Source organism: Puma concolor, chromosome B4, assembly GCF_028749965.1.
Source record: "Puma concolor isolate L17-30 chromosome B4, mPumCon1.1.hap2, whole genome shotgun sequence".
Lineage (NCBI taxonomy): Eukaryota > Metazoa > Chordata > Mammalia > Carnivora > Felidae > Puma > Puma concolor.
In genome coordinates, this window is record NC_141673.1 from 63,360,789 (window position 1) to 63,386,083 (window position 25,295).

General features: G+C 40.7%; 1 protein-coding gene across 2 annotated transcripts in view; it reads right to left on the bottom strand.

The window, feature by feature from the left end:
• The window catches only part of EIF4B (eukaryotic translation initiation factor 4B), a 30,981-nt gene extending 5,955 nt beyond the window's left edge, over nucleotides 1-25,026 (bottom strand). For both annotated transcript variants that reach the window (XM_025930844.2, XM_025930843.2), the window contains exons 1-9: nucleotides 24,869-25,026; nucleotides 16,358-16,495; nucleotides 15,104-15,312; nucleotides 11,058-11,174; nucleotides 8,890-8,944; nucleotides 8,106-8,240; nucleotides 4,523-4,660; nucleotides 4,248-4,421; nucleotides 1,040-1,268 (exon numbers count right to left, since the gene is read on the bottom strand). In XM_025930844.2, the coding sequence (XP_025786629.1) occupies nucleotides 1,040-1,268; nucleotides 4,248-4,421; nucleotides 4,523-4,660; nucleotides 8,106-8,240; nucleotides 8,890-8,944; nucleotides 11,058-11,174; nucleotides 15,104-15,312; nucleotides 16,358-16,495; nucleotides 24,869-24,881 (1,208 nt within the window). In that variant the 5' untranslated portion in view covers nucleotides 24,882-25,026. The remainder of the gene's footprint in view (nucleotides 1-1,039; nucleotides 1,269-4,247; nucleotides 4,422-4,522; nucleotides 4,661-8,105; nucleotides 8,241-8,889; nucleotides 8,945-11,057; nucleotides 11,175-15,103; nucleotides 15,313-16,357; nucleotides 16,496-24,868) is intronic.
• Between the last annotated feature and the right edge of the window lie 269 nt (nucleotides 25,027-25,295).

A 25,295-nucleotide genomic window follows, 5' to 3' on the forward strand; every position in this document is an offset into this window, starting at 1 on the left:
CTTGTCTCTCAAACCATCTGAAAGCTGCAGACACGAAGATACTTTGGCTCTAAATACTTCAGCAAGCACCAACTAGGGTTAAGAACATTCTCCCACATAATCTCCAGCCCTCCTCCCTTACTGGTAACACAATTCAACAAGTCATTCAAAACTAGGCCATTTTTCAGAACGTTTCTACCCTATTAGATCCAGTGCCACCTTTCAATAATAAACATTTTAAGCAACGACTCCTTTATGATCCTGAAACACCCTTGGATAAAGTAAGTAACATACACACAAGTAAAAATAAATGGAAAATAACTTACAACTTACGTCTAATATAGGCAAAAACATTTTCTCTCTACTTTATCCCCAGTAACTTGGAAAGAGGTTCAACCACTTGCCTCACCAAGGTGGGGCTTTACTTCATATACTAAAGCAAGGTTTGGCAATTTTCCTTACTGGGTCAAATAAACTTTATTTTTATTTATTTTTTTAAAAATGTTTATTTTGGGGGAGGGAGGAGGAGGAGGAGGGAGAGAGAGAGAGAGAGAGAATGTGAGTGGGGGAGAGGCAGAGAGAGAGGGAAACAGAGAATCCCAAGCAGGCTCTGGGCTGTCAGCACAGAGGCCCGACATGGGGGCCCAAACTCATGAACTGTGAGATCATGACCTGATCTGAAACAGAGAGTCAGATGCTTAACCGACTGAGCCACCAGGGCGCCCCTGATCAATTTTATTTATAAAAAAAGGAGCAGGCCATAATTTGACAACTCCTATATTAAATTAGCACCAATTACCACCAATTTATATCTGTCACAGTTTAAGCCCGGTTAAGCCCTTTTACAAATTGTGAGCAACAGGCAACTCTTCACTGGATGAAAAGTGTCCCATACACTCCAGCATGCCTAGCAGTCCCAGCCCACGTCCACTAAATGCTAGTGACAACCAACAAGGTCAAAATTTCCCAAGTGTGCCCTAGGGATGCACCCCCCCCCCCCCCCCCGCCCCGGAGCCACTAGACTTGTGGACAGGAAGCCCACAGTCGAGGGGAAGCTCACCGCTCCCGAGGCCGTCGCTCTAGCTTGGGCTCATCCAGCTGGCGCTGCAGTTTCTCCTGCTCCTTCTGTAGCCGCTCCTCTACTTCTCGCTCTCTAGCAGCTGTGTCAACGGGCTTCGCCCCTCCAAAGATAGAGGCTGCTCGACTGGACTGGGAGGTGCTAGCAGAGGAATCATCTTCCTTAGGAGTACTCCGAGGCTTTAGATTCAGTTTGGGTCTTTGGGGGGGACCTAAGTTAAATAAAACTCTAAGTAATAGTTCTTCAAAATCACCAGAAGCTGATGGCTGAAAGCCAGATTCCCAGATGCAGCTCTTCTAAAACGCTCTATGGGATTCAGAGTAGTGGCCTAACCAGTCCAGCAGGGAAGGGAGATCATTAGAAAATGCGTGGCTTAAATAACCAAGTCCAATCAATCTTTCCACTGCAGTGCCGACGATGCAGTGCCAGACTGAGGGAAAGACTAAAAAAGGGTAAAAATTTAAATGGTAAGTCATCACGATTACTGATTACCTGGGAAGAACTGTCTATGATAAACTATTGGATGGAAGAGTACCTTGGTCAAAAATGTGGTCTGGATGATGGATTACTTCATTAAGAGCTTGTAACAGTAAGACTCTACTGCCTATACTCTTGTCTCTCTGTGTAGTATAAACTTATAACGAGTCACAGAGTACAGTATAGAACACTGAATAGCTGATTACAAAGTCTAAAGGAATTTGATTTCGTTTTGGATCCAAGTTGTCAGAACGTTTCAAGGAAATCTTATTTCTCAAAATTAGTATTTATCTTAAGTATTTCCAACATACCAAAGATAAAGAAGGTATAAGGCCTATGTGTCAGCCACCTGGCTTCAGTAATAAAACACTACAATACCCACTGAAGGTTCCTGAGTAGCATTCCTCTGATGACACTCCTAACTGTGTTCGGTCTTCTCACAACCATTACACTGAATTCGGGTTTTATCATCCCCATGCAGGTCTTTATACTCTCACTACAGAACATATGTATGTATCTACAAAAAAAGGGTATCATTTGGCAATGTTAATTTTTTTTCCTTTTAAGCAGGCTTCATGCTCAGAGCAGAGCCCAATGTAGGGCTTAAACTCATGGCCCTGAGACCAAGAGTCAGAGGCTTACCTGAGTCACCCACGCACCCCAAGATTTAAATTTTCTAGACGGGTTTTTAACTGCCAATTTATATAAACTTCCACGATACAGTTTTTCAAAAAGATCTGATCTTTAAGTAATCTCTGTACCCAACATGGGGCCTGAACTCATGACCCCAAGGTCCAGTCATACCCTCTAAGACAGCCAGGTACCTCTAACTGATACAGTTTTAATATGTATAACTTTGTGAAGGGCTCATTAACTTCCCTTTTATAGGGTAATACTGGGGGTCAGAAAGAGTTAACTCATTTAAGCCCTACAGTTAGTACTTTGTGGATCAAAGGACAAAATCAAAGCAACTTTATGCTCCTTTCACTATAGTACACAATAACATCCTTTTCTTCTCCGTCTGATAATTTCCATTTATTTTACCAACTCAACATATAACCTGAGCACCTATATTTTAGATATCATTCTAAGGCCACGAATATGACAGTTGGGGGTAGTATTTAGTTCCTGCCTGCAAGGAGCGCAATTCAGCAGAGAATCAAAAAAAAAAAAAAAGAATACAGTATGCTAAACTGGACAAAACAGATTTATCCATATGGAAGTTCTTAGACTGGGGCTATGTTTGGGGAAACCTGTGAAGGCTTCCAAGTGGTGACTCCTGAAAGTCTAGAAAACTGAGCGAGCAGCTCAATGGTAGATGTCCAAGGGATGGGAGACAGCACTAAAGACCCTTGTATGTCAGAGGAACAGAAGAAAGGCTATCTTTCAGGCCATGGAGAGACTAGGAAGGCTTTTAAAAGAATCTAATGGGGGGCCTGAGTGGCTCAGTCAGTTAAGCATCTGATTTTGGCTCAGGTCATGAGCTCGCAGTTTCTGAGTTTGAGCCCCGCATTGGGCTCCCTGCCGTTGCTGCAGAGCCCACCTCAGATCCTCTGTCCCAGCCACTCTCTGCCCCTCCCCAACTTGTGCTATAAAAATTAAAAAAAAAAAAAAAAAAAAAAAAAAAGCCATGAAAGAATAATCTAATTAGCTCTTGTTCCAGAAAGACAATTTGGGCCAGTGTAAAGAATGGAACAAGGCAGGGAAATTTGTTAGTAATGTGAGCACAGCAATGAAGTATGAACAAAGCCAGTGGCAGCTACTCTGGAGATAAGGGGGCAGATCTTAGAGGGAGCTGTAGACAAGATCACCAGAAAAAAAGATCAGGTGTGCAGTTACTGAGGGAGGCAACAATGGCATGAGAGAGGAAAAAGCTCAGGAGTTGAGATTCAAAGCGCATATCAAGCCTCCACTTTTCTCACCAGTGAAGTGGAGATGATAATTGTACCTATACTAGATAGAATGCTTAAGATCATATACTACCTGTAAGTGTACTCCGCTCACCGTTGGTGCAGAGTAAATGCTCAATAAATGTTAGTTGTTATTTCTAGGTTTCATGAATGGAAATAGAGGAAGTGGTTAATAGCAATGTTTTTAAAAAAAGCACTTGGCACAAAGTCAGGGCTAACACGGGGATGTTAAAAAGAGTAGTAGACAAGCTGTCTAAAAATAATTGGAGAAATTCTAGACCAGTTTTTTTTTGATATCAATGAAGTCAGAACACAGATGCTGGCCATTTATTAATACGTTGTGAGAGGTCAGATTTGTAACACAGTATGTTTTTACTTAAGTGTTATTAACATTAGGGGCATAATTTTAGAATAGGTGCACTTACATCTTACCATTAATTGAGTGTCAATTACTGTGGCATAATGGCACTGAAATCACCAACACTTGGTTTTTAACCCCACAGTGCCAATCACTGGCTAGGAGACTGCGTGGCAAATGTTTTCCTTTTCTCCTTTGTATATTCAATAAATTTTAACTGAAAAATCTATACGCTAAGGCAACTAAAAAGAATTAGCCTTTGCTTTATCTCCATTCTGTCATCCTCGTCTAATGCTCTTTCTACTAGGCTCTGCTTTATCTCTTACAACGTGTAAATTCTATCCTGTTTCAAAACCCACTTCAGGGGTCTGAGACAGAACTGATAATTTTTCAATCAGTTTCTCCAGTGGTCTTCCCTATTAAGCAAATAAAAGAAAATGATTACCTCTATCATCACGCCTATAATCATCCCGAGAGTAATCATCTCTGGAACTCCATGACCGATCATCTCGTCTGTCGTATCTGTCTTCATAGCGGTCCCCGCCTCCTCTGTAGTCATCATCTCTACGGTACCCGCTACCAAATGCTCTTCTGCCACTGCCTATCCTGGAATCATAACCTGTAAATATATCCCAAATTATGATCATCACACCAGAGGAAATAAAGGCAAGCAAGACGTTCTTGAAAGAAAGAAATTTAACGCAGTTGTTTTTTAATGACCTCTATCATAGTCTCTGCTGCCTCGGTCATCATAGCGATCCCGGCCCCCGTATCGATCCATATCTCGGCGTGGGCCATCCCGATATCCATCCCGATACCCATCACGGTATCGGTCTGAATCATAACGATCTCGATACTCTGGAGAGAAAACAGACAAAGCAACGTCATTCCCTTTTCTTTGACACCATTAATAGGAAGAAGCATGAAAGACCACAAGGTCAACTTGGTTTCATGAGTTCACAGCCACTGCTAGGTCTGTTTTTATAAAAACAAATCACTTTAAATGCAAAGTGGAAACGTGTACTGAAATAACTTTTATTGGTTATTTGATTTAAAAATTTTTGATTCAATACATGCTAAGTCAACAATTTATGAGGGAGTTAAGGAAGAATAAAATCTCTATACAGCCCATAATGAATTTTCAGCATTAAAGACAAATATAGTAGGAAATATAATTGAAATCTATAGTTTTGATTGGTTCCAAAGAACCAATCAAAGAACACTTAAAAACTTTCGCATGGGAAAATACACAAGCCCTAAGTCTGGGAAGGCAAACAAAAAGAGAAAAATATATGTGACACAGGACAGTGATTGGCTATTACTTAAGTAACAGAAACTAAAATTAACAGAACATTTTCTACCACCAAAATGGTGAAGATGTAAGTAAGAGCTACCTCTGGTGTTGGCCAAGTTTGGGGGAGTAAGTGAATTCCCACACTGCTGAGGAGTCTAAAACAGCACAACCACTCTGAAACTGGATTCAGAACTATGCATTAAAAACTTTAAAATCACTTGTACCCTCTGGGGCAACAGTTCAACTTCAAGGAATTTGTCCTGAGAAAATAACAGGACATTTAATAAAGACATGTACAAGGAGATTCACAGGAATGTTGTGTATAATATTAAAAAATTGTCTGGGGCGCCTGGGTGGCGCAGTCGGTTAAGCGTCCGACTTCAACCAGGTCACGATCTCGCGGTCCGTGTGTTCGAGCCCCGCGTCAGGCTCTGGGCTGATGGCTCAGAGCCTGGAGCCTGTTTCCGATTCTGTGTCTCCCTCTCTCTCTGCCCCTCCCCCGTTCATGCTCTGTCTCTCTCTGTCCCAAAAATAAATAAACATTAAAAAAAAAAAAAATTAAAAAAAAAAAATTGTCGAGTGCACAAGCTATGGGTTAAGTCAGGGGGCATCTATAAAAAGCAACCACTAAAAACGGAGTTAAGAGATGTATTTACTATGACACTTGAAAACTGTATTTTACACACATGCATGAATATCAGTATCAGAGGTGCCTAAATTCCAGAAATTTGTATCTAAGAATGTTGCAGAGCTCAGGCGGCAAACTACAATGGTGTGAGGCATTTATAAAAGGAGGTAGCAGCTATTTAGCTTTGGCTAACTTGCTAGATCTTCCAATTTTCTAAGAAACCCAGGAGCCCCAACGTTTATATGAAAACTTCATCTTCCAGAGATGAATGAAACAATTACAACAAACAAACTTAAAAACATTTTGAGTTTAATAATTCATGCACACAGGTCAAACAAGGATTTTATTTTTATGACTTCTTCCTTTTAAACCATGATTTAATTTTGGAAACAACATCATTTTGTCCACATTCCCTGGTAGTGTAAATTGGTAAGTTAAAGGACATGCTAATGTTGTTAAAACAATTACACACGGGAGAGAATCTGAAGAATTCAAAACACAAAAAATCAGCCACGTGTTTATTCTGAAATATATATTTGATTTCTAGAGAGACATATGAACTGTATACTTAATTTTATTTAGGTAATATTAAAATGATAATAAACTTGTACTCACTGAAACACCTGGCCGAGAAATATACAAATGTTTGCTAAGATTTTACAATAATATTTAGTACAACTATACCTTTCCCCGTGTCTTTTATGGGCCCAAAGCTTGGAATAGGAATCTCTAACAACTTGGCAGCTTTGGATAACAACAGCACATTCATTCTTGTTATCCATCTTGCTTGTTCCAAACTCAAGGTTTCAAGTGAGGAAATAGTCATGTCCCTGGATTCAAAACAGGACCCTTGGTCTGACTGCTTTTTCTTTCAAGAGCCATTTCTTTCTGTTAACAACAGAACCTCTTGCATAAATGTTGACGTGCAATACCTCAGGTAGTTCTCCCCAAGGCTTTGTCTGGTCACAAAGACTTGATAGAAAAGTCAGATATAAACTAGATTCCAAGTAGTATGTCACAAATATAGCTAAAGGACTCCTTCTACCTTCACCCAGTCACGAAGGTGGTTATGTTACCCTGCACACATTTTTATAATTATGCATGAACACTATATGATAGTGTCGTTCAAATGTTTATACCCCCCACTCAACATTATAGGTTTTAAACTTTATCCCTATCATTACACATATATTTTATTATATGGACAAACTGCTATCTCGTCATTTCTTCATCGAATTAGTATTCTTTCCTCACATATTTCAATAAAGTTGCCTCACTTTCTCCATAAAGGTTTGCATATTTTTTGTTAGATTTAGGTACTTTGTGTAAACGTTGTAATTCACCCCAACTCTTACCCCATGACATTCTCTATTTCCTTTCTTTGAATTATTTATTTGCACACAGTTTCTCTCCCCTAGTATAAGCAATGTCCAATGAGGATAGAATTTTAAGTCTACTTATTTATTTTGAAAGAGAGAGCACAAACAGGTGAGGGGCAGAGAGAAGGAGAGACAGAATCCAAAGCAGTCTCTTTGCCGTCTGTGCAGAGCCTGATGTGGGGCTCAAACTCATGAACCGTGAGATCATGCCTGTAGCAAAGATTAAGAGCTGGATGCTTAACAGACTGAGCCACCCACAGGCACCCCTCGTCTGTTTTGTTCACTGCTATATCCTGAGCTTTCAACACTATCAGGTACAGGGTAAACATTTAGTATCTTTGAAGAGAACGAATTTTCTGTTATTTTGAAAGGTGTCTTAAAAAATTCCATTTTGACTGCTGGCTGCTAGTAATGCAACCAATTTTTGTGTAATGTTCTTACCCCAGCAATCTTGCCGAACTTTTTTATAGTTCCTTACTTTGTAAGATCTGTTGGGTTTCTTTATAAACAACTATTTCCTAAAGAGAGTGAAATCTCCTGCCTAATCTTTGGCAAGGTTTAAAAAAAATTTTTTTTAATGTTAGTATATTTTTGAGGGAGACTGAGTGTGAGCGGGGGAAGGGCAGTGTGTGTGTGTGTGTGTGTGTGTGTGTGTGTGTCTCACACACACAGGGAATCTGAAGCAGGCTCCAGGCTCCAAGCTGTCAGCACAGAGCCTGACATGGGGCTCGAACTCACGAACTGTGAGATCATGAGCTGAGCTGAAGTCAGACGCTCAACCCACTGAGTCACCCAGGCACCCCAAAATTCTGTATTTTTTTTTAATTATAAATTTATCAAATTCTTTTTCTGCATCTATCAATTCTTTTGAAGATCATAAAATTTTTTTCTGTATCTCCTACTCCCTTTCTGCTAATGTGATCGTTTACATTGACAGATCTGTCCTATTACAAAACAGTTCTCAGAACACAGAAGAAACTCACTTGATAAAAATGAACTTACTGTCTCCAAAGCTATCATCGCCTCTCCTAGGCGGGTAGTCATCGAAGCTGTCTGTGGCAGGACGTGCCCTCCAGTCTGTATCTGTTTTGTCAGAATCCCGATTTCTATCTCGGCCAAAAGAACGATCATCCCGGTCTATAGAGATAAAATAAAAACAAGTTAGCCCACAAAAACTTTTGCCTGATTATTTGTCACATGCACAGAGCCTTCCCCCAACATACTGTATTTCTTCCTCATATCATCACAAAGTTGTCCCAACTTTGATGCCCCATCATCGTAAAGCACACTCTTCAACTTAACTGAGTGATTCACTTCCTCATGGTAAGTATTAAACCTCATGGTTTATTTAATTAACCATGAAGTTTAATGCCTATAGGTCTCATTCTGTGTACAGGCCAGGAACCTCTGAAATACATATGAATGAGGCCCCTCTTGTGCTGCTAGGCACACCTAATCTATTTATTACATATTTAACGTTCCTCTAGATCAATCAGGGTCTTTCCATCATTTTGGGGTGGGTAATTCTTTGCTGTGTCTTATGCGGCAATCCCTGGATTCTACCCGTTAGGAGTCAGTAGCACTTCCCAGTTCTGACAACTCTAGAGGTCTTCACACATTGACAAATGCCCCCTTGAGCAAAATCATCCTTAACTGGCAACTAGTGCTCCAGATTCAGGCAGGCCTACTGCTCTGCATCTCTATTAAAATTTTCTGAGAACAGGCACCTCTGCTTTGTCATCCTAGGACCAAAACAAAACAGGAAGATTTCTATCAGATTTCTTACCTTTATCTTGTGCTTGATCAGCAACGTCCACTCGAATTCTCCTGTTACCTAGAGACTGAGAGGATAGGACCACATTAACCAACCTTTTGCCCCATTATGCACAAATCCCATGAGTGACCTTGAACGTCTGGGCATAGCAGAAGCACTGGGGGAAGGAAGATAAAGGAAAAACACTGTAATCTAGCCAACATTCCAATTTGTTGGCTAAAGAATCCTTTACAAAGACTTGAAAACTGAAATAATCCCTTAGAATTAACAGATTTAAGTTGGGCTTGTATCAATGCCACATCAATTAGCCATTTTTATAAAGATATATATACTTTATAAAATGAGCCTTTTAACTATCAAAGGCAATTTATCAAGAAATAATTCCCAGGCAACTAACTAAATAAAAGGCATATTTGGGTCCAGAGCAATTATTCATTCAGACATTTATAGAGCCCCTAATATGCACCAGCAACAGTACATAAAGCATTGTCTCTATTATCTCAAGTTCTTTCACTCAATATTACCTTTGGTAAATCAGTTCCTCCAGGATACCCTCTGACTTCCCTTTCCCACATCATTATTTATTTATACACTTTGAACCCAATAAATTCTACTGCTGATTTTTCCTCATTTCCCAGTAGAATCTACAGCTGAAGAAGGATAACAGTGAATTTTAGTTACAAACACCCAGAATTATATTAAACACTACTATGACGAAATCTCTAGAAACAAAGAAACCCCTAAGTCTGGACCATGACAGCATTTTACATAATAGATAATTCAACAAACTTCAGATAACTGTATGGTATTCTTTCCCTTATCCAGATAGAACAGTTAAAAAGGAGTAATGTTAATAAAACCTAAAAATGATCTGAAAAGAAAAACTTTGGAACTAAGCTTTATATATATTTAACTTATATACCTAGATTATTATTCCTATTTGACATTTACTTCAGATTTTCATGGCTGTAACTCAATTATGACACAGGTAAAATATTTTGAGAGGTGTTGATTTCAATTGTGCCAAGTGGCAGGTTTGGACCATAGAATTATGGCACAAATGGCCCAAATCTGCACTTTGACAAACTACCTTCTCAAGAAGTGAGGGGTTTCTGGCATTAAAATGGAAAAAAGAGCCCCTTTCCTTCCCAGATATAATTTGATTTCTAGTCACTAGAAGTTAAAAAAGAGGAGGAAAAAAAAAAAAAGCAGGTCCTAGACTAGAAACTTCTGTTACTAACAGGTAACCGAATGCTTTAATATCCTGCTTGTGCTAGCTTAAGAATCACTACATGGCACCCATCACTCAAATGACTGTAATTATAATTAGATTTAATCCCCACACCCCCCTCATGTATTAACAGCTAAATCTCCTCTACTACACTGCTGGCATATCTGGATAGAAAAACATCTATGGGCAATGTTAAAAAGCAGAACTGAGTGTTCACTGTCATTTTCCTTTAAGAGACTTCTAGGAACATGTATTACAAATGACATTCCACTGAGAAATGTTTCCAAACTCTTTACAACCATAAAAAAAACATTAACTTCCCTGAAAACCAGATAATGCCTTTTAACACTAAACTGATATACATGATTTTTTCTATCTGCCTTGATCTGGTCAGATTATATTGAAAAAGCAAAGCCATGAGAGCGGAGACAAAGCTCTGAATCAACAAATGAGAGCTTCTATTAGACCTGGTGTGGTGGAGATGCCTGGGTGGCTCAGTTGGTTGAGTGTCTGACTTTCCCTCAGGTCATGCATGATCTCACTGCTCTTTAGTTCCAGCCCTGCATGGAGTCCGGCTCTGTGCTGACAGCTCAGAGCCTGGAGCCTACTTTGGATTCTGTGTCTCCCTCTCTCTCTACCCCTCCCCTGCTGGTGCTTTCTCTCTCTCTCAAAATAAATAAACATTAAACCAACAACAACAAAAGAGTTGGTGTGGTGGGTTTCTTCTATAATTTTCCACCTAAGTACCTCCCTGAATGATTGGGGCCTACAGAGTTTGCTCAAGTGAAGTATGACTTGCTAGATGTTGAATGTTAAGTGTCACACGGTGCTTTTCTGTCATAGATACTATGACAATCTTTGAAACAGCCAGTGACCCAACCAAAAATATATTGGTAAGTGTAAGACTGGTTAGCTCCCACCCTCAAACTCCCCACCTTATTTATTTTACCTCTTCGTTGAGGCTCAGGGCACTGAGCAAAGAATCCAGGTCCTCAAACTCAGCGTAACCAAAACCTTTCAACCTCTCTGGATTGCTGGGTTCACGTGGTAAACGCACTGCACTGATCTGAAGGAGTAAAGAAACAGATTTCCCAATTAAGTGTTCTCGTTCATTTGTTCCCCCATCCCTCCCAATCACTGCATATGCAATGAATTTCTCTGAAGAATTCACAAAGAAGAACCTGGTGGTTTCCAGGAGGAAAACTGGTGCAAAGGGATAGGAGAGAGACTTCACTATATGCCATCAGACCTTTTCAATTAGAACAGTACGAAATTAACCCTTAAAAAAAAAAAAATTAACATGAGTTCAGAGTAGTCCCTGTATCCTTGACTTCTGTCTCATTCTACAGGTCTAATTTTTAGTTGTTTTCTAGGTGGTCTATTTTTTAAAGACTTAGTTATCTGAGAAATGTTACTATCTTCGTATACTAACCATCCTTGGCTGAATCAAACATTGGATTATAAACTCCCACCAGCCTTACTCCCTCTATTGAATTCTGAGATGGCAAACTACTGAATTTTTACTCTTGAAATACAAGAAGAATTTACATTGACCTGGTTTTATTTTGAGGTTACCTTGTGTTTTCTAATTGTAGGTTTGCAGAATTCCTCATTTTTTTTTTTTTATTTTTAAAAAAAAATTTTTTTTTCAATGTTTATTTATTTTGGGGACAGAGAGAGACAGAGCGTGAATGGGGGAGGGGCAGAGAGAGAGGGAGACACAGAATCGGAAACAGGCTCCAGGCTCTGAGCCATCAGCCCAGAGCCCGACGCGGGGCTCGAACTCACGGAGCGCGAGATCGTGACCTGGCTGAAGTCGGACGCTTAACCGACTGCGCCACCCAGGCGCCCCTGGAATTCCTCATTTTAAAGTTTCATAGAATTTTTTTTTTCAACGTTTTTTTTTTAATTTATTTTTGGGACAGAGAGAGACAGAGCATGAACGGGGGAGGGGCAGAGAGAGAGGGAGACACAGAATGGGAAACAGGCTCCAGGCTCTGAGCCATCAGCCCAGAGCCTGACGCGGGGCTCGAACTCACGGACCGCGAGATCGTGACCTGGCTGAAGTCGGATGCTTAACCGACTGTGCCACCCAGGCGCCCCTAAAGTTTCATAGAATTTTACCTGGCACAAATTTTTTTATTATTTACAACAGGGTACGTACTCTTCATTTCCAATTTTAGAACCATTTTCAAACACCTCTATCTTCTGACCATCTTTTTGATGGCGTCCACATATTTTCTCACCCTTTAACTTTTTTCTTTAGTATTTCGCATATATTCAAGTTATTCTTCTGCATCACTGATCTGATACTTTACTCTGGCTCCTGAGATACACATTTTGTTGTAGTCTCTTTAAATTCTAGTTTAACTCAACTCCTGAATACAGCAGAACAAAATATGAAAGGGAGAAGTAACTCCAGACCAGTTCTAAAGCATTCAGTGAAAAGCTTGAATGGGTCAGAGGTTATTATTCAGCATTCTACAGAAAAGGCCAAGAAAGTAAAATCAAAAACAGGTCAGCCTTCTAGCTGTACTACGTATTTGTACAGAGAAGATGATTTGTAGGGGCAATAAAAAAACAATCACATTGTGGGGTGCTTGGATGGTTCAATTCGTAGAGTGTACAACTCTTGATCTCAGGGTTGTGAGTTCAAGCCCCACACTGGATGTAGAGATTACTTAAAAATAAACTCTTAAAAAAAAAATCACATCAGAAAAAGTACCCATTGAGGGGCGCCTGGGTGGCGCAGTCGGTTAAGCGTCCGACTTCAGCCAGGTCACGATCTCGCGCTCCGTGAGTTCGAGCCCCGCGTCGGGCTCTGGGCTGATGGCTCAGAGCCTGGAGCCTGTTTCCGATTCTGTGTCTCCCTCTCTCTCTGCCCCTCCCCCGTTCATGCTCTGTCTCTCTCTGTCCCCAAAATAAATAAACGTTGAAAAAAAAAATTAAAAAAAAAAAGAAAAAGTACCCATTGAAGTTGGTGGCCCACTGCAGAGAAGAGGATCTAGGAAGGGAGTCAAAAAACAAAGAGAATAGATCTTTTTTTTTTTTAAAGTTTATTTATTTTGAGAGAAAGAGCAAGCAAGTGAGCTTGTACAAGCAGGGGAGGGACAGAGAGAGAGGGAGAGACAGAATCCCAAGCAGGCTTCACGCTCCCAGCACAGAGCCCAATGTGGGGCCTGAACCCACAAATTATGAGATCATGACCTCAGCCAAAATCAAGAATTGGATGCTTAACAGACTGAGCCACACAGATGCCCCATGCAGAGAGTAGATCTTTAAAGGAAATGCACCTTAAAACAAACAAACAAACAAAGGTAAAACCTACCCTCCACGTGGGGTGTCAAACTCACAATCCTGAGATCAAGAGTCGCATGCTCTGACTGAGCCAGCTAAGTACCCCAAGTCCTAAGTATTTTATTTATTTTTAAAAAAATTTTTTTTTCAACGTTTATTTATTTTTGGGACAGAGAGAGACAGAGCATGAACGGGGGAGGGGCAGAGAGAGAGGGAGACACAGAATCGGAAACAGGCTCCAGGCTCTGAGCCATCAGCCCAGAGCCCAACGTGGGGCTCGAACTCACGGACCGCGAGATCGCGACCTGGCTGAAGTCGGACGCTTAACCGACTGCACCACCCAGGCGCCCCTATTTTATTTTTTTAAAGTTTACTTTGAGAGTGAGTGGGGGAGGTGCAGAGAGACAGAGGGAGAGAATCACAAGCAGGCTGTGCACTGTTAGCATGGAGCCCGATGTGGGGCTGGAACTCATGAAACGCGAGACCATGACCTGAGCCGAAATCCAAGTTGGACATTTAACTGACTAAGCCATCCAGGTGCCCCAGTCTTAAGTATTTTTAAATCCAAGTTTGGAAAAAGGACTTCTCCTGAGCACCTCTATACTCACTTTTCCATCTTTTTGAAATCTTCTAGATCAGCATTCCAAACATCCTCTCTTAAGCTTTTTAAGATGGCCTATAATCACCGTGAATTCCACTATATGTGGCACCAAGCTCACAGAACCCTTAATAATTTTAGCACACTATCATTAATATAAATTACACATCTCCAACTTCGGCTCAGGTCATGATCTCGTGGTTTGTGGGTTCAAGCCCCACATCAGGCTCTGTGCTGACAGCTCAGAGTCTGGAGCCTGCTTAGGATTGGGTCTTCCTCTCTCTCTGCCCCTTCCCCGCTCACGCTGTCTCTGTCTCTCTCAAAAATAGTTAAAAAACGTTAAAAAAGCACTAAAACTTACAAAAATAAAAATTACACACCTTCTTATGAATACTTAGCTGCAAGTATTCATATCAAACATTGAAAAGTGATTTTGAGGGGTACCTGGCTAGCTCAGTCAGTAGAGCATGTGACTCTTGATCCTGGGGTTGTGAGTTTGAGCCCCATGTTGGGTGGAAAAATTACTTAAAAATAAAATCTTAAAAAAAGGATTTTGATAGAAGCCTGAAGAATGACTGAGTTCAGAGGAGCTTTCCACCTTTCAAAACAACTGAGTATATCATTTTTTAAAAAAGTAATGTATGTGCCCAATGTGGAGCTTGAACTCACAACCTGAAGATGAAGAGTCCCACGCTCCTAAGCCAGCCAGGTGCCTCTGGGTATATCACTTAAGATTTTTTTTTTTCCAATATATGAAGTTTATTGTCAAATTGGTTTCCATACAACACCCAGTGCTCATCCCAAAAGGTGCCCTCCTCAATACCCACCCCCCATCACTTTTAAGATTCTTAATGAGAAGAGGTATAGGTTCCTGAGAGATTCTTTCTGTATCAATAAGATATAAGACTGAGATTATGATTGGTGTGGGATGAGAATATTTTCATCCAAAGGGTCTAAACACCACTTAGTCAATTATATACCCATTTCTTCCAAGTCTAGACACAACCTCAGAATCTTTCTCAGCTTAGAAATTCAGACTTGGTCACTGCCAATTTGCTACTCTCCATATTGAGTTAATTGCTGTAAATCTTTACACTTACATTTAATCCTCTAAAGAATTCCTTAATGGAATCTTCTGTCACGTCATAGGGCAGGTTCCCTAGAAAAGCAGTATAGGGTGGCGATTTTGGAAGACGGCTCCGGTCGATATTGGGTTCCCGAGCAGCCCGTGGAGCAGTGGGCAGGATGGAACGGTCAATTGGAGGTGCCCTATACACGTCATCATCATTACTGTGCCAAGTGGTTGAAACTAGGATAGAAAAGTGGATGTTTAAGAAATCAGAGCAAACTCCCCTCACTGCTGCTGGAGAATAAAAAGATCCATGCTAAGTACCCACTATTAAATAAGCCACACCAGGAAAAAAACAGATAAAAAGGCACTTAAATAAATGCATTTTACACAGAGAAAATGCTTCTGAAATGTCAGTATCAGATTAGCAATGCAAAAAACTCAGTATTCACTGTCTCTTGGTTTCTAGAGACCTTTAAAGACCCAGGCTTTTTATGAACAGAATCATAGTAACTCTTATTCCTTATACAGCAAAGAAAAGTATCAACTATTTATGGAATGTTACTGTGTGCAGGTATTTTATATTCATTATATCCCATCTTATCTTTATAACAACCCTGTGAGGTTGTTCCCATTTTACATTAAAGGAAACTCAGATTTCAGATTTAGTAACGTGCCCAAGATTACAAAGATGGCAGAGTAGTAGATGGTAATCCTAGTATAGGTAGGACTCAAACCAAGGTCCCTCTCATTCCAAACGTATTTAAACATTATTGACAACTCTCATTATTCCTAACTTTTTGGGTGGACAAAGTGTTTTCCTTATGGTTGATCCCCCTCTTTACAAAAAACAACTCAATTCCATCCTATTCCTCAGACCATTTTTGTTTACCCATGCCTTCATAAAAATAGTTCCTAGAACAAATTATTCCTTAACTCTGGGTATAAACAGCTTATAGATTATGCTGTAATAACAGGATATCACACAATTTTAGTAATCTAGTCCCTAACTTTTCCAATGAAAATGAGGATTAAAAGCCTTGAGAAAAGTATGTTAACAAGAGGGAGAACTAGTACTAAGTTCTCCTGAATCACAATTTCAGTCCCTCATCATGAACTCTTATCGCCTAAACCTAAAATTCTATGAAATACACAAACTTAGACCTAAGGTTCTACAAAACGATTAAATTCCTTTCAGATTACATGTGTGAACCATTATTATGGAATGAGTTTTGTCTCAGAAGAGAATGAAAATTTCAAGCATGATGGAAACTAAAAAAATTACCATCTCCTTCCAGGTCGTCTGTTTCATCAGCCCAGCTGACTGGTTTGGGGACATAAGTACTTCCTCCCCCAGTCCCTCCATCCTCAGCCAGAAAGTCTGTTAGGGAGATAGTTTTCCCCTTCTTATTCTTCTTTTTTGCTGTTTTAAAAAAGCAAAAGATTATTTACCATTACTTGGGTATTTAAAAGAGTTGTACAATGCGCTGTGAAAAGAAAGCAACAGGGCGCCTTGGGTGGCTCAGTCGGTTAGACATCGTACTTTGGTTCAGGTCATGATCTTGCAGTTCGTGAGTTCGAGCCCTACATAGAGCTCTGTGTTGACAGCTCAGAGCCTGGAGCCTGCTTTGGGTTCTGGGTCTTCCTCTCTCTCTCTGCCCCTCCCCTGCTTGCACTGTCTCTCTCAAAAATAAACAAAACAACAGCAAAAGATTTTCCACATTAAGACTGGGATGGGGGCAACCTTTTATTTTCTACTATATTCACTCGTGTATCATTTGAAAATTTTAATTTAGTAACCACTTGGGTTTAAGACAGGTAACTACATTTGTAGCTTCTGGTATACAAAGAACTAAAACAAAACTCCTACCCCTAATAACATATTCTGAATGGTATTTATGAGGATTGTTTGATACTTGTAAAATAACCACACAAAGTAGGAATCATTGCTATCAATTTACAAAAAAGAAAACTAAGTCTCAGAGAGGTTACATGACTATCCTACAGTTACAGAGATATTAGATAGCAGAGCTAGAATTAAACCCAGGGTTTTGGATACCAAATCTAGGGCTCTTCCCACAGGAGCCCCAGCCTCTAAGAAGCCTGTTAGTAGTTCTATTGTGTGTGCGTGTGTGTAATGGGGCGGGGGGGGGGGGGTATAATTAAGACTATACAAAATTGGATCTCCCTGCCCTCTAGGAAAAAAAATTCTCTCCTTCTTTACCCTAACACCACATTGAAGATGAGATAGGGCACTAAAGGTAAAACATAAGAAGCCCCTAAGACCCAACACATTTGAATGTTCTGTGTTTATGAAATCTTTAGTAATTTCCAAATGGTTCTATTTAGTGGACTAACCTTGGCTCTCTATCTAGTTCTCAGAACCTCTTCTGAGATGGCATCTATCAACAGCTAATGCAGAAGAGCCAAAAGGACTAAATAAAGTTCTAAGACTGGCTCCTGAGAGTAGCCCCTACATACGAAAAAAGCAAGCAGCTTTTGTTGTAACAAAGATGAGTTTCATGGTTTTTATAATCATGAGTTCCTCCTCCATGTTCCAATTCTCATCTAATTTTCAGTCCAAGAAGACTAAAAATTTGTAACATGATGCAACCATTTGTTTAACTGAAGGTTGCTCTCACCCAGCACCTTTCTATAAAATCCAACTTTCAGGAAATAAAGATGACCTGTTTGCTATGAATGTTATGAACAGCCTCTGGACGCACTAAGAAGGGTCCTATAGCATTGATATTGCCCCTAGCTTTATGCAAAAGGCCTAGGAAAAATTTTAACAAGCAAATTTGAACAAGACAGAAAGCATACCTCTGAGGTGGAATGCTTATTTTTGTCTTTTCCATATCCTGTAATTCAAAACAGTGTTGGGGACTAATATGATGCTAGCTAGAGATCCTTGTTACCCTCATGGGGTTTAACCTAGTATCATCAGCTAATACCAAATTATTAATCTGACTGGTCACTGGGGAAATAAAAATAGAACTGATGGTCAGTCCATACAATGAAGTAAAGTTCAACATAAAAATAATTTGGTTAAAGCATCTCTGTCCCCTTTGTTCTGTATGTATATCTAATACCAAAAACAGCAGAAATCTGGAATTAGCCTGTTCTCTGGTCTGATTTTGGCTTATACCAACTTTCTAGATCGTAGTTTCTCAACTTTACCCCTTGACTTTTTTTTTTTTAAACCCGTGACTCTTGACCAACACATCTCATACTCTGCTTTAATGTTACTGGAAATTTCAAAATAAACATCACAACTAAAAATAATTAAAGCACTGTTTATTTCAGAATGTCTTTTTAAATCACGTATCTCTCTTTCCCTTGGGTTCTTTTGCTGTCCCCTCCAAAAAATTCTGGTTGAGAAATCACCAGATTATGGATGGTCTTCATTTAAAGACAGGCTAAAATTCTTTCACAAGATCTGTAATTCATCTTTCTTTAAATCTAGTAGCAGCACTGACTTAGTCAAAATATAAACAGATTTAAAGGAATTAACTGGCCCTTAAGAAGTAAAATCAGTCAACTAAAGTGGGTGCCAATGTTTGTTCCACTATTTTATTCCACTAACTGAGAAACGATGTTATCTAAATCCTCCATGCCCTTTGCTCATCCAATACCTGGGCCCATGACATGTTTAGGATTTCAACAGCATTCTCTGTGTAAGTAAAGCATTGTTTAATGTTCCAGGTTTATCAATCCCTTGCCACATGATTGAACTGGTCCAACTCTTAATTTCCTTTAAATCTGATGTGAATTGGGTTAAAAAGTTAAACCAACCACTTCAAGTAATAGACAATTAAGTGTCCCAATTATTTAAGGCCAAACCTACATGGATTAAGGGAGAAAAACACACATCTCAAAAATGTTATTAAATCCTCTGCCTGCTGACTTAATTACTACTACAATTTACTGAACAAGCACTAGGTACTTTATATACTCATATAGATTAAATAAAAGAGCTTAGAAGAAAGCATTTTCAAAAACGTTTAAGTCTACAAGTCCTTAAACAAGAAACCAAACATTTGTTTCCTTGATAAACAGGGTTTCTTATAATAAATAAACACAACTAGGGATGCCTGGGTGCCTTAGTCGGTCAAGCATCCGACTTCTGATTTTGGATCAGGTCTTGATCTCAGGGTTGTGAGTTCAAGCACCGCACTAGATGGGGAGCCTGCTTAATAAAAAAAATAATACAACTGATCAACTTAACTCTTAGAGTTTCTCAAGTTCTACACCATTGACATTCTAGGCTAGGTGATTCTTTGGGGTGGGGCTGTTCTGTGTACTATAGGATGTTTAACAGCATCTCCAGCCTCTACTCATCAGATGCCAGTACCAAAACCCCCACCCTGCTGTGACAACCAAAAATGCCTTCAGACACTGTCAAATTACCCCTGCGTGGGTGAGACAAAATTGTCTCCTGACTGAGAACCACTGGTTTAAGTGGGTTGTACATCAATAAATAAAAGGACAAACTAAAGGGAATGTTAGCCCCATATAAAAAACAGGATCCCTTGGGGCGCCTGGGTGGCTCAGTCAGTTGGGCGTCCGACTTCGGCTCAGGTCATGATCTCATGATCCGTGAGTTCGAGTCCTGCGTCACGCTCTGTACTGACAGCTCAGAGCCTGGAGTCTGCTTCGGATTCTGTGTCTCCCTCTCTCTCTGCTCCTCCCCTGCTCATGCTGTCTCTGTCTCAAAAATAAATAAAAACATTAAAAAAAAAAAACCCAAACAAACAGGATTCCTTTAGTTTTCTCAGAATGTCTTCCTGCTATCACTCCATTCTTTTACTAAAAATACCAACTCACAGATACTGAAGTGACAAAATTACTGACTAGCTGCTACATCTTTATTTCAAAAGAGGACACCTTAAAGCACTATAAGCAATAAAGCTTATTTGTTATACAATGCAGTCCTACTTCTGCATCTTTAACTCTTATTTCTCATTTAGGAAGGAGAATTCAGAAAGCTCTTAATGTTCAGATAAGGCTCTGTTAAAACTTAAGTTTCTTAATTTTAGATCTTGCCAGACTAAGTCCCACTTATTTTATAGGGTTATCAATTCTGAATGTTAGTAGCTACAGACTAAGAAATCAGAAAGTGTCATAAAAACCTGTACAAGATCACAGCAGCATTATTCATAATAGGCAAAACCTGTAAATAACCCAAACTCGTATCAAACAATGAATGGATAAATAAAATGTAGATGTCCATACAATAGATTTTGCAACAGAAAGGAATGAGTACCCATACATCCACCAATATGGATGGATGCTGGAAATATGCTAAATGAAAGAAGTTAGTAACAGAAGTCCCTGTATTATATGACTTAATTTATATGAAATGTTCAGAATAGTTGTAAATACCAAGAAACAGATGGTGGGAGAAATGACTTCTAATAGGCAAGGCATTTCTTTCTGGGTAGTGAGTCTTGCCAAACCCTCCAAAATTAAAAATGAATTAGTGACTAACAAATGTTTCCTTAAAGAAACAATACTGTACAAATGCAATCAGAACACCTAAACCAGAGTGCCTAGAACTAGACTAATTCCACTGCTGTTTAGAGCCCACCCATGACAAGAGGTTTCATACAATGCAATATCATGATGTTAAGCAGCCTCACCTTTACTGCACTATAGCTGAGCAGAGAATAAAAACCAAGTCAGAACTCATAAGCTTCACCACCTCAACCACCAGTTCTGTTACATGACTCAACTTGCTTCACATGGACACAATCCTAGCAAAATGCCCTATCATCTTCCCCTTACTTTTCCACACTCAATTTGGTCATTTACATAAAATATATAAAGCAAGCACCCAATACGCATCATGCTAACCACTACACAAAGAACTTAGAACCTTTCTGTAAGTGAAGAGCTATAAAAATTCAAATTGACTTTGGTGCGTGCACCAAATTAAGTATACTTACACATAATTCGAAACATGCACTTGTTTTTTAAAAATAATACTCATCAATTCTTTCTCCATCATGAAAAGTGAATGCATTCTAGGATGTTCTGAGACTAATACAAAGTGGCAGAGTAGTCTATCAAGCCACACATATGGTATGTGAGTTATACCTTAAAGCTGTTTCAAGCTTTATATATGTATACATATACATACATGTATTTATATGTATATATATATATTTTTAAAATGACATTAGTTAGAAAGAAACACTATGTATTACTTTGACACTACTTCCTGTTTTTGTCCTTGAATTTTTATGAGTTTTAATCTTGGCCTTCTGAATCTGGGTATCCTACTCCCAGAATAACAAATATATGGTAGAGGATGGGATCTGAAGATAGGTAATACAGGTAGCCCTCACTTTTCAAAAGTTTGCATTATGTCACTTTGCCTTTATGATTTAAACTGTTACCTGTTTTCCCTAACCAAAAGAAATCCAAAGAGGATTTTTGCTCTTACAAAAACAAAACAAACAAACCCAAAAAGCAAAGGGGCACCTGGGTGGCTCAGTTGGTTGAGTGCTCGGGATACGATCTCGCGTTTTGTGAGTTTGAGACCCAGCCTTGCTTTGGGCTCTGTGCTGACAACTCAAGAGCCTGGAACCTGCTTTAGATTCTGTGGCCCCGCCCTCTCTGCCCCTCCCCCTCTTGTGCGTGCACACTCTCTCAACATTAAAAAAAAACAACTTAAAAAACAAAAACCTAAACCTGTTTACAAAAAAAAAAAAGCGAAAATAGCTTTCAGGATTTGTTTTCCAGTGAGCCATTATAGAGGCAGAGCACACTTCCAACTGAGAGTGGCACATCCAAGCTTGTTCCCTCAGAACTATACTCAGCATCAAGCCACCATAGCTTTGAACTGTGTCTGTGATCTGTGCTTTATTTTGTTAGCAAGACATGTCCTAAGGTATCAGTAAACCTTGAGATTATTTTTTGGGTTCAGGAATGCTAAAAAAAAAAAAAAAAATCATTAAAAACTAATGGCAATTGCTTCTTTGCTTTATTTTACTTCAACTTACAAAATGCTCTACTTTTGGGGTATCTGGCTCTTGATTTCAGCTCAGGTCAAGATCCCAGAGTCATAGGATCGAGCCCCGTGTTGGGCTCTGCACTGAGCATGGAGTCTCCTTAGGATTCTCTTCCCTCTGCCCCTTTCCCTCCCAACTCTCTCTCAAATAAAACTAAAACTAAAACAAAACACAAAATGCTCTACTTTACTTTTGGGTAGCAAGGGAAACCTGTATGTGAACAGCATATAATGAAATTATTTTGAACTATAAGGACCAGCACTGTATGAAAAAACTATTGGGACACCATCCTCTCCCCGTGAAAATAAACAAGATGACACACATGGAATTTTTAAGTTAGGTAAATTAAAGGTGTTCTGTGCATACAAGCACGATTTCCAATTTGAAAGCATTTGTCTCAAAAAATGTTAACCTATATCAAACACATTTGATTCCCTGTCAGTAAAGACAGCATTTCAGTAACCTGCTCCTGGGCACTTTCAGTTCTTGAAAATCAATAATGGTTCAAGTGGACACTGGTATTGCTGTGAAGAATTTTTCTGTCTCATTTACAAGAGGACTGTGAACTTTTATTTACTTTTGAGAGAGAGACAAAGCGTGAGCTGGGGAAGGGCAGAAAGAGAGGGGGACACAGAACCTGAGGCAGGCTCTAGGCTCTGAGCTGTGGGCAGAGTCCGATGTGGGGCTGGAACCCAGGAGCTGTGAGATCATGACCTAAAGCGAAGTTGGATGCTTCAACCAAATGAGACACCCAGGTGCCCCAAGAATAGTCTCATTAACACAGCCATATCTGGGAACATTGGCCACTCAACAAAATCAATGACAGGAAAAGTTTCAAAGTTGGAAAAGAAATTTGACAAATCCCAAATTCCTCAAGGGCAGACTGTCAGATGTAACCTTGTTCTCTCAGATACTAGTATAGTGTCCCTTTACGCATACTACAAAGCTAAAAAGATTTACGGAACCAAATTAAAGACAGGAGACGAGGGCTTCAAAGGGGGTAGAGTAAATGTGGAAGAACAGGAGAAGGGGACATCACTAAGCAAATTCCTTTAACCAGTCCAGATTTCACTCAATTCTGTAAAATGAAGGTCACAGATTGCTAATACGTCTTCCAACTCTAAAAGTGCTACAAGTTATGGTGAAAGGGAATATAAGCTTTTCACTAAATTATGACAGCTGCCAAGATGGCAAATTCAGGCCAAGTAAGTACTCTAATTTAGATGAAGTTTTTGGGTAGATCCCCAAAATGTGATGACATAGAAGCCAACCTTGTTACTTCCAAGTTGACAGCAGATAAGAGTCAGGAGTCTCAAAGATTTCAACCTTGCTCTGCTACCTGCAGCCATGTGACCTTGAACAAATAATTTCATTTCTCTCAGCTGGGAGACACCACCATCTGCCTACATTATCTCAGACGATCAAATGAGACAACACAACACAAAAATGCCTGGTCAACTGTCAAGTGCTACGTCAATAAAAGGCATTATGTTCAAATGCACTTCAATTCCCTCAACATATTCCAAAAACACACATAATTCTTAGCCTAGGTTAATAGAGAAGAAATTCTTGGTGAGAAAGGAGTGTCCAGAGATAGCAGGGGTTCGAGCAATGTTTCATACAATATATGATCATGCGGGGGAAAGAAACCATATTATACCCCAAACTAAAATGAATGCTGAAAATGCTCCACACCCCCCAATGCCAATGAGAAAAGCAAGCGAACTTGAAGGACACTGGTATTCCTTACTCCAAACTCGTCCAAAAAGGAAACCTATTCTATCCACTAGTTATCATTTTAAAACTACTCCCCAGGAGTTGTGCAGTTATCTTTAAAACAAATAAATAAAGCTGAACTCTACCGTCGGAGCTATCTAAATAAACCAAAATGGAAGCTGTCAAGGGATCTAACCTTGTTCACCATTTTATCCATCCCCAAGCTAGAACTATGCCTAGCTTATAGTTTGCGGTCAGTAAATACGTACTAAGAAAAAAACCCTAGAGGAAATATAGGTCTCCATCCTTGCTTTTTCTCCTCCAACACGTGGGCGCGCCACACTGGGTTCCCCACCCCCACCTAACTCCAGCGGCTTTAACCTCCAAGCCTTACAGATTTACCCTTAGAAGAATACATGGGCCGGGCCACACTCTAAAAAGGGAACAGCAGAGAGTGGAAGGACATAAGGGAAGGCAACACATGCACGTAAAACCTTCCCATCTGGACTCTCGCGCGTGCTTTTAAGGCGCGCCGGTCGCCGCTACCCTCCTCTCTCTCACCGCGCACGCGCGTCGTCGCCTTCCCCCGCCCCTCCACCGACTCGCGCTCGTGTTCTAACTGCCCCCCCCTCTTTATTCCCCTGCCCCCACTCCCGTCCGCTACGGCCTCGCGCCTCGGAGACGTAGTCTAGGGTGCACCCGTCCGCGCGCCAACCGCCTCCTTCCTTCCTCCACGCGGACACAGTGCTTCACGTCTATGAGAAGGCCTCACGCCTCCCACAGATCTTTCTGCGCCTCATCACTCCAACTCAAGCCATGACTCCCCGCTCCAACCTCGCGCTGACGGGGTGAAAAGAGTGTGAGGGGGGAGGGGAAGGACACGTTCCCCTCCCCCCAAACATCCCGAGGCGATAACCTAACATGGCCAAGCCGCCAGCCTGCCGCAGCCCCAGAGTCCGAAGGAAAGCGGTGCCGCCCGCTCCCCGACTCCAGGGTATCAGTGGATCAGGCTCAGAGAGTAGCTAATGAGCCTGGTCCTTGGCCGCGCTCGGCCGCTCACTCACCTGAGGCCGCCATGTTGGGAGAGGGAGAGAGAACGCAAAGGACCCGGATGAGGCAATCACGTGATTATAGCGGGAGCGTCGGGCTGGGAGACGCGAAACTGGGAGGGGGCGGGGAAGTGAGGAGGGAGACAGGAGGCGGGGCGGTGCTGCTCTAGGTTCGTAAAGCAGCGCGAGGAGGTGGTGCGACGTCCGACGGGAAGACCTTCGCGACATGTGGCCAAAGCCGGGGGGCCTGGGCTGTCGCGAAACCCCTCTCGCTTTACGTAGGACTGCGCGCGAAGGGGCGGGTTTCCCGATCGGCCGACTTCCTGCCAGGCGGGTAAGCGGAAGGGGCGGGGCCCTTGGGCCCAGTTGTCTGGGACCGAATGGAGGCGGGCTGGAACCCGGAATGGGAGTGCCACAATTGACTTTATGAAAGGGGAGATTC